This window comes from Protopterus annectens, chromosome 3.part1 (genome assembly GCF_019279795.1).
Source record: "Protopterus annectens isolate FY-2018-M chromosome 3.part1, PAN1.0, whole genome shotgun sequence".
Classification (NCBI taxonomy): domain Eukaryota; kingdom Metazoa; phylum Chordata; order Ceratodontiformes; family Protopteridae; genus Protopterus; species Protopterus annectens.
The window spans coordinates 1837546523-1837557147 of NC_056732.1; the positions used below are offsets into that span (position 1 = coordinate 1837546523).

At 31.2% G+C, this 10625-nt stretch overlaps 1 protein-coding gene across 1 annotated transcript in view; it reads right to left on the reverse strand.

The window, feature by feature from the left end:
- The window catches only part of LOC122797902 (zinc finger protein 585A-like), a 52163-nt gene extending 42030 nt beyond the window's left edge, over nt 1-10133 (reverse strand). The window contains exon 1 of the mRNA XM_044066421.1: nt 9660-10133. Coding sequence (XP_043922356.1) covers nt 9660-10133 — 474 coding nt within the window. The remainder of the gene's footprint in view (nt 1-9659) is intronic.
- Between the last annotated feature and the right edge of the window lie 492 nt (nt 10134-10625).

Here is a 10625-nt window from a genome sequence, read left to right on the forward strand (position 1 = left end):
TATTTTTATGTGTTAAGGAGATTTTCATGAAGTGCATACTAATTAGCTCCCAATAATCTTTCCATTTTGCGACATATGACTGATCTATTAATAAAGTAATAACTTTTACAATAGAAGAGATAGTATATAAATTAAAGTCTGGAAAAGAAATACCCCTTGAGACCAGCTATTAGTATGTTTCTTTAATGCAATCCTAGGTCTATTAGGTGCCCATAGGAAATTTAACATTAGTGTATTCAGTTTCTTGATAATTATTTTTGTAGGTGGAAGTATTATTGATTGTATTAAGTATAAAATCTTGGGGAATATTATCATTTTAATAATTGTAAGTCTCTCCTCCATAGTAAAAAACATATTATTCCAGGTATTAAAAAGATTTTGTATATTAAGAAAACAGGTATTATAATTATTATATATAATAGATTTAATATCTTTAGATAGTATTATACCTAAATAAGTTATCTGACCTGAATTGGGTACATATTTAGTAAAATCGCTAATGAGAATATTTTTGCGTGTATATATAGGTAGTATTTTAGTTTTTCTTCATTGAATATTAAACCAGAAATACTTTTAAAATTCATCATTTTATCAAATAGAGACTGCATAGAAGAATTAGATCCTGCTGATGTAACTAGAACATCATCTGCAAAAAGTTGAATTTTGGATGTTGTATTTTCATCTATTTCAAAACCCTCTATGTCAGTACTGGTTCTGATCAAATTAGCCCAAGGCTCCATTACTAAAGTGAATAATAGTGGAGAAAGTGGACATCCTTGTTTTGTACCTTTAAAAATGGGTATTTTTGTGAAACATATGTTCCTACCTTAATATAAGCCAATGTTCCTTTGTATAAATGCTCAATTAGATTTACAAATGCATCTGAGAAGTTTGTGCACTTCAGTAAGGTAAACAGATAGTCCCAACTTACTGAATCAAATGCTGAACTTATATCAAGACTAATAAGTGTTAAATCTTTCTTTTTCCTATTTGCAAAATCAATTAATGTTAAAGCTCTTCTTATATTATCAAAAGTATTTCTATTTACAATGAAGCCTGTCTGATCTATATCTATAATGCCGGAGATGATTGTCTTCAATCTATCAGCAAAAATACTCATAAACATTTTATAATCAACATTAAGTAATGAGATGGGCCGATATGAAGTACATCTAGTTGGATCTTTATTAGGTTTTAAAATTGGCGAAATAAATGTATATTGCCAAGATGGGGGGTTATTAACTCAGTTTGGGCCAAAATAAAAACCTTATGTATTAATGAATATGTACTTTTAGAAAAGATTTTATATATCTCTGGTATAATACCATCATTACCCGGTGCTTTGTTTGATTTAAGCTTATTTATTTGTGTAATAACCTCTGTATATGAAATACTTTTTCCAATAGTTTAATCTGTTGTTTATTAAGCTTTTTATTCATGTTTGTGGTTATAAACTCCTTTATTTTATCTTTAGGTTCCATGTTAATGTTATTATGGTTAATTTTGTGAAAGTGATTTCTAAATTCATCTAGTATTTCTGGTATACTAGAAACATTCTTCTTTTTCCTTAGAGAAAAGATTTCTTTGATATGGTTTTGTTTATTCAACCTTTTTGTTTTATTTTTAAGTCGATGTAAGTATTTGGGGCTTATTGAATAAGACAAAAACTTGTATTTCTCTAAAGTTATTTTAACTTTATGAGTTAAAATTTATTTGTATTTCTCATTTAGTTTGTTTATTTCTTCAATAACTTTCTTGTCCATAATATTTTCTTTATTATTATGTTTATAAGAGTCTAATTTATTTTGAATATCTAACAATTCCTTATCCCAAGATTTCCTTTTATTATTATACCATCTGATACTTTGTCCATATAGATATGATTTTAAGGCATCCCAAACATAGACAATGGAGACTTCAGGAGTATTATTTATGTCTAAAAAATGTTTTACTTCTGAAAGTATATATTCTTTATAGTCTTTTAGTTGAGTTAAGTATGCTGGTATCCTTTTGATCTGAACATTATGAGTATTTTGATCTGAACATTATGAGTATTTTTATCATGAATTCAAAAACAATTGAATTATGATCAGATATAGGACATGAAATGATTTTGGAATTAATTAAATCTGTTACCATCTGGTTAGAAATAAAGACCCTATCTATTTTTGAATAAGTTTTGTATCTGTTAGAAAAAAAGGTGTATGGTAATGATTTTGAATCTATCTGATTATTAATATCATTCAAATGATAAGAATTAGCAAAATCATTTAAATGTTTTGCATTAGATGTAATTCTTCTTTTTCCTATAGTGGTAGTATCACTTTCATGTAGTATACAATTAAAGTCACCAGCTAAAATAATATCTCCTATAGAGAATGATATGATCTTATCAAGATGATGTTTCACTGTATTAATACCAATTCCAGGTATCCAATATACATTAATTAAAGTGTAAGTCTTCCCATTAATTTGTATTGTAACCATACAAAACATTCCTTTGTCATCCTGATAAGACTTAATGGTTTTAGGAATGGGCATACTTTTATTCCATAAAATAGCCACTCCTCTTTTTCTGAGTGTGCTCTGAACTAACCAATATTGTATATTTGTTTGTGGCTAGTTTATCAATATCTTTTTCAAGAGATGGGTTTCTTGCAGGAAGACTAAGTTGGCCTTATGTAAATTAATGTATCTTATTAGGCTTGCCCTTTTACACGGATTATTCAATCCATTAATGTTTAAAGAAATTCCTTTTAAAGATGTCATTTGGCATTTTAAAACTTAAGAATCTTATGATCAAAATAACAAATAACAACATAAGTAATGTTACATCTCCTCCTTTAGGTGTACCTTTAAATATAGCTGTATTTATTGAATCTCTTATGGGATTTTGTATAGGATTCAATTTTGTTTGTAGTGACAATGAGTGTACAAAATATATTGTGGATGTCAAAACTATATACATATAACAATGAACAAGTGAAAATAATGTAAGGATTAAACCTTGCATCCAGCCTCGAGTTAAAAACTCCAACTTAGAGTAGTATTTACCACTTAAGTTAACCCCCTACCCTAAGCAGCAGTACCTCAGCTACCACCTTATCAATTTAATACTGGTTATATTTAACTTAAATTAACAGCTTTCAATTCAATTATCTAGCAAGACAAGACTACACATTTGATAAAACAGCATCATATAAACTAAAATAAACTTTTTTTTTTTTTAAAAACTATTCATACTACTATATACATCTATGTAATATAATACACTTGTATTCAAATAGCATTCAAATAATCTTGATATTAGGAACCAAGAAGAGAGAGAGAGAGAAATAAAAGACGTGAAAGAGGGAGAGAGAGTGAAAGAAAGAGAGAGAAAAAAAAAAGGAAGGCATATTTACATATTAATTTATTCAAAGTATGTAAAAATAAGTTCTAACATTCATTTAAATCAAAAACTTTGGCTAATATGGTTCAGACATTACATATATTAAGATGCATCTATTTTCAGTCATGTAAATGCAGTCAACAGCTTCCAAAAAAAACCTTGAATTGCTTGTATATGAGCATTTTACTCATACTCATTATTGTCAATAGAATAAAATATTATATTTATAGAAATTGTTATAAATCATACTGCATAGTTATGCAAATTCTCAGAAACACTTGCATTATTGTAAAAAAGCCATCTGTATTTTGTATGTCTATACTACTGCTTTAAAATATATCACATGACAATTTCTTCCAGAATAGAGTTATAAAGTTATTTATGCTTGTCAATCAGATGAATTAAATGAGTTATAGTAATGTATATGTTTGGAACATAAGTTTTAACACAGATTAGTATGCTGCAGTCAAGTAGATTTTCAAAAACACTTGAATAAATGTTTCATTTTCTATGCCTTCTAAAATAAGACATTTACTTACTACAAGAAACTGCATCATTTAAAATCATTATAACTGACATATTTTATGAATTCTAACATAGATATTTAAGTAATTATATAAAATAACTCACATTTAAATGTTAAAGAGTTCATTTTCCTTCACATAGTCACATTTGCATCAGTTCTACTTCCTGGTAGAGTGTTCTTCCTGAATCTGTGATGTGTCAGTGTGATATCTGGGTCAAAGGTCAAATTGACTGCTTTCAGCTTCTCTGTGAGAATTCTGAGAGTTGAAGCTTTTAAAACAACTCGAGGACACTGTTCATGAGGTAGCCCACATCCCAGATTGTCTCCCTTAACATTTTGGCGAGAAACTTGTTAAAAACTAGTGACAAACATTCATCTAGCAGTGTAAATGCATCTAAACATGACAAAACCTTCGCGATGTATTGTACAGGTTATTACAGCCTCTATGTAAGTGAAATTAAGCCCAAAGTTATTAATAAGTAATAAAACTCAATATTTTTGTCCCAACTCAATTTTTATGCAAATCTTATTATTTACTGTGTCTATATGATCAAAAGCATTTCTATATATTAATATGAAAAAAAAAATAAAGAGAAAGAATAAAGAAAAGAAAAAGAGAGTAGAAAATAAAAGAGTGTAAAGCAGAAATAAAAAAATGCAAGAGAAAGCTATAAGAAGTATATACAATGGAATATTATTTACTGTTTATATTAATAGAGTTAAAAATAAAACATATTATTTACTATTATTTAGTTCTAATTATAATTAGTTAAAGCATGACAGATTATTTACAAACAAGCATAGGCAGTATAATCAAGAAAGTATAATTAGGAATAGCATTTGAAGAACATATAAACTTTTTACAAGGAATAAATAAGTTATTATTCCATTTATCATATTTTCATTACTCTTCTCTCCCTGCCCTCCCCCACCCTTTACCCACTACATAATCTAAATAGAATGTCGTTGTTTAAACAAAGAAAAGAAGAAAAGGAGAAAAAAAAGAAAAAAAAATGTATCAAATTACTGACCTTACTTCTCTTTTTCAGAAAGAGAAACAAATTGAATAATAGCTTGTTATTAGTTCCTCAGATATTTTGACTGGTTATGAAACAAAACATTTCTTTGCACATAGAGAATAACTTTGATTAAATCTTTTTCACAATATCTGTGGCTTTCTGGAAATGCAGGAACTATATTTAAAAAGATTAATAATGAAGTAAAATGATGAGAGAAAAAAAAAAAACATAGAACAAATCATTTGTTTTTTAGTCTCTTCTTCTTCTCTGACGTCTTCCACGAAGTTTCAGTTGCCATTCTCTTTAATGAAGGACTAGCCCATTCCATTTCCTCTATTTTATCCAAAATCTTATTATTTTTGATAAACAGTAAAGCAGAGTCTAAGTCATCAAAAGTTTTAGGACCATCAGGAAGGAAGATTTTTAGCTTGGCAGGAAACAGAAGGTATGTTTTAAACTGTGCTTTTTTAAGCTCCCTTATTAGTGGCAGAAAAACTTTTCTTTTAGCTATTACCAAGGAAGAATAGTCATTGTCAAAAGCACAGTTGTCTCATTAATCTTAACAGGAGCTTTAGCCCAAGCAGATTTAAGAACCATCTATTTATCAAAAGATGATAGAAATCTAACTATAACTGATCTAGGATAGTTTTTGTTAGAGTTAGTATTAGCTATAGATCTATGTGCTCTTCGATACCAAAAGAGAATGCTTCTGGTAAGTCTAAAGTTTTAGGGAGCCATGTTGTTAAAAAGAAGTAATATTGTTACCTTCAATATTTTCTGGCAGTCCAAAAATCCTAATGTTATTGCACCTAGATCTATTTTCCAGGTCATCCAGCTTTGTTTGTAAATGTGTATTTTGTTTCAGCAGAAACTCAGTGTTGATTTCCTCTTCTTGGATTCTATTTTCCATGTCATTCACAGCTTCTTCTATGCCTGTCATCTGGATCTTCTGTTGTTGCAGGTCTATATGTAACAAGTCTATTTGTTTTGTAGTTTTTTCTATGAAGGTATCAATTTTAGTATCTATTTTATCCATCTTAGCAGTAAGTTGCTGGATTATAGTTATCAGAGACTGAAGTTCTTTCTTGATGCTGGAGTCTTGAGAATTTTTCTTACTGGAACTCATTTCAGACTGATAAACTGACAGGAAAATTTCCAAAGTGATTTCTGACAGGAATATTGTTAAAATTTCCTTTCTTTTTTAGATATAGTTCAAGAACTATATAAAACAAACATATTTAGAAAGAAAATTACTTCAAAAATTATTTTTTTAAGTAATTAATTCCTATCAGTGTAATGAAATTGGTGGAGCTGAAGAAATCTGCTGCTATCCTGTGTTCATCCTTGGCCACGCCCCCCGTGTCCCCATTTTCTGATATTTCATTATTCATACCATTAAGTTCTTGTTCAATGCATAAGATGGGTCTATATAGCCCCCTATTTCTCTTGTTATAAATTTCATCAGTCAACTAACTCATGTGGGTAACCTCTATTGAGAAACATTGTTTCAAGCTTTTGACATTCAATCCGAAAATCGGTTTCAAGACCTACCATTCCAGCAGCTCTTACCAGCTGTCCCTTCACCACTGATCTTTTTTGGTGAAACAGGTGACAGCTGGTAAAGTGTAATAAGCTGTTGGAAATGTTTCCTTTCTGAAAATAGTGCTAACATATCTATTATTACTACTATCTTTTCTTAACTCAATGCCCAACAATGAGATTTTATTTTCTCCATAACTTGATGTAAAACTCAAGAAATTTGTGGTGTTATTAAAATAGTAAAGTAAATCTTTAGCATTTCTTTCATCACCTTTTAGTATGACAAAAATGTCGTCCAAGAATCTTGTGTAAAAATACAGTTGTTCTTTGACATAAGGTTTATTCCAAACATATTCATCTTCCCAATGTGCCATGACTAAGTTAGAAAAACTCGCCCCAAGTGGAGACCCCATGGCGACTCCTACTTTTTGCAAGTAGAAGGCATTATCAAACATAATAAAATTGTTGGATAAAATAATGTCCAATTCCTCTACCAAGCCAATTTCTTCACCAGGGGCTCCCAAGTTTTTTTTAATTTACTAGAGACCCATTCTATCTCTTCTTGATGGGGGATAGATGTATACAAATCTTTTACATCAATTGTCATGAAGTTAAATTCATTTTTAAATTCCAATTGGTTAATTTCTCTCAGGAATGACCATGAGTCCTTACAAATTTGGCTTTCATGCTTAATGTATTTTTTCAATATAGAGTCTACTACCTTGGCACAACTATAAGTGATGCTATTACGTGCATCTACTAGTGGACTCATGGGGGGATCCTCTATATTTTTATGGACTTTCGGTACACCAATAGAAGTGGAATTTTTGGTGCCATCATGGTCATATAGTTATACATGTCCAAGTCAACCTTCGCTTCTATGAACAAATCATGTATGTATGCTTTTATTCTTGTGTAAGCTATATTAAGTCCGTTCCTTGAGACACTGACATATATCTCACTGTCTAGTAATAATTTCATTCTTTGTTTATGGTCATCTTTATGCATGATGACCAACCCTCCTCCCTTATCTGGTTTCATGAATCTAAGGGGTAGTTGTTGTATGTCCCTAATTGCATGTCTTTCCTGGTTAGAAATATTTATTTCACCTTTAATCATCTTGCTATTCTCTATATTATGTCTAAAGTCTATTTCACACATTTTTCAAATAGTGCAACACTGTTATGTAATGGTGGATTGTATGTACTAGTAGTATAAAATTCAGTCTCGTTGTGTTTATCCATCCCCATGATCATTGCTAAGTTGACCTTGCATATAAATCATTTAAGATCTATAAGGGTTTGTGCTAATCGTGCTTCCTCTGCAACTACAAATGTTTGACATTTAGCAAAAAGTTCAACCATATCAAGACCAATTTCAGTCTCTGTATAGTTGTAGACTGTAAAGCCTTTTTGTACATTGGTCATAATTTTACAGTACCTTTTGTTGCTACCAGATGTACCCACTATTTCCTCTGCCTCTTGTTTTTGTTGGGGCATTGTTGTTTCCCTCTCCGAGGGTTGTGATTGTGGGTCTGGTGATGAAAGTTTTCACAATTGTCACAGTTTTGGTAATAGAACTGTTCCCTCTGTTATGGTTGTTTTTCTGTATAATTGTTTCGCTTCTTCGAACTTCGTTATTATCATTATTACCAATGTCATTTGTTCTATTAATAAATTGGGATTCATTTTCCTGGCTTTCATCATTTTCTCCTTCTCTTGTAGGTGCCCCCATTTGTTTCCACACCTGGGAAGGCGGGGGTTCATGTATGCTGTCTCATTTCTATATGCTGTTTTATCGCGTTGCATTTTCTTCATTTTTTGTTGATTTTAATTTTTCCATTAATTGATTAATACTTTCAAATGTACTATTATAATCAAATTTGTAACATTCAAAATCTATACTATTTTTAATATCCTGGTCTATCTTTTGAATGTCTATGACTAAAACCTCCAAATTAGCCTGATAATGTTTGGCCATTAATTCAAGGAGCTCTGTTCCATGTCTATCAAACAGGTTTAGTAAATCTTTATGGAACGCTGACCCTTCTTCGAGTCCTGTCGGGTATTGCCATGTTCTTGAAGCACACAGATGCGATCACCAAGTTAGCCAGCTCCTACAGGCAAAAGCCACAAGGAATGATCTTTCCTTAACGAATACCAGAAGATGTGCCTACACCAATAAAAAGCAAACGATACCACCGGTACTTGAATAAAACCTTAACGCCAAATTTATTTAAGATAACAAATGCGTTTTCGCTGAAGTACAACCACAGCTTCATCAGAGATTTGAAAATAGCCAACCTGAGTTTATATACACACGTCATAGCGTGTGCCTGAATATTAAAGCGCTATACTTATAATTATGTATAAAGTTTATAAAACATTCAGTCACTAATTTAATGTGTGACAACTAGATACTCTATTACCCATAATTAGGATACACATAGAACTAAATAAAAACTACGTAGAAACTTTCTCTTTACTTAGGAAGGGTGAGGTTGTTGTATACTTAGTACATTTAATATGATTCATCATACTAACATAATTGGTCATAAGGTGGCCAAATACTTATTTATTTAACTCACATTAAGAACTATGTGTCACATAAATTAGCAGATGTAAGGTATTCTAATATTATAATGTTAATTAAAGTTTATTTGGTTAATTAGAGTAAAGTATTTCATGTGGTCTTAAGATATTCTTTAATAATCAACAACAACTGTCCAATTTTAAGGGGATGTTGGCCTGGGATCATGTATAGGTAATTCGGGATGGAAGCAATTATGTCAAACAAAGATGGACAGGTTTTGATGTTATGCAAATTAAACCAACACGCAATGTTCATGACATATTTTAATAATAATGGTTAAACCATGCTAGGGTTTGTTTAAATGTATTCATTTTTATTTTTATGTATTGGAGAAAGTTTCTACGTAGTTTTTATTTAGTTCTATGTGTATCCTAATTATGGGTAATAGAGTATCTAGTTGTCACACATTAAATTAGTGACTGAATGTTTTATAAACTTTATACATAATCATAAGTATAGCCCTTTAATATCTGTGCAGGCACACGCTATGGCGGTATATAAACTCAGGTTGGCGGGCTATTTTCAAATCTCTGATGAAGCTGTGGTTGTACTTCAGCTTAACGCATTTAGCGTTAAGGTTTTATTCAAGTACCGGTGGTATCGTTTGCTTTTTATTGGTGTAGGCACATCTTCTGGTATTCGTTAAGGAAAGATCATTCCTTGTGGCTTTTGCCTGTAGGAGCTGGCTAACTTGGTGATCGCATCTGTGTGCTTCAAGAGTTTGTGCGTCTTCCGTAATCCATGGGTATTGCCATGTTCTTAAACCTTTCGGTACAATCTTCTCTTTAATGCACTCTATAAAATAAGACACTTCCAATTGGAGTTTCTTATATTTGATGAGAGTGTGATCAAGAATTCTTAAACTTGTTACAATAGATGTTTTACCTCCAGCCGAGTTCTCCTGCAATGTTGCCTGATCACAGATACCGAATGTCATTGGTTCATGTAACCAAGCTGAAACATTCGGAGTCCCAATAAGCCCCGAGGTATTATTTAAATTCACCAAGTTCTCTGTTTGAATTATGGAACCGTTGTCTCCTTGCTGGCTTAATAATGGCCTCACCATGTTAGAGTTAGTAGCGGTAGTAGGAGAAACAGAAATGGTATCCAACCTGTTAGAATTGCCTTGGTTAATTCCAAGTTGGTTTATCAGATTAGTGTTACTGCTGTCAGGTTGGTTACTTGTAAATCCGCCCAATGTGTCTAATCTATTAGACAAATTATCCACTCATTGGGAAAGTAGGATGATTTAAACTGTTAAGTTAACAGGTTCGCTGTTATGTGTTCCTGGCAACTGGGAACTGTCGACACTTTCTGCAGCCATAACGAAAAAGACGAGACACACCAAGAAAAAAGTTCAAATTGTACTAGTAAGATAATAGCTGCAGAAAGCAGTCTGAACAGTACCCTCTCTTTAACCTGTTTCATTTTCGCTTCAGTTGAAAATAACAGCTCTCCACTTTGTGAAATGTTGATAACCGTTTATTAAAAAATTGTAAATTGCAAATAAAGCGAATCCAACTAATAAAACAAGTAAAAACAAATAAATGTATAAAAT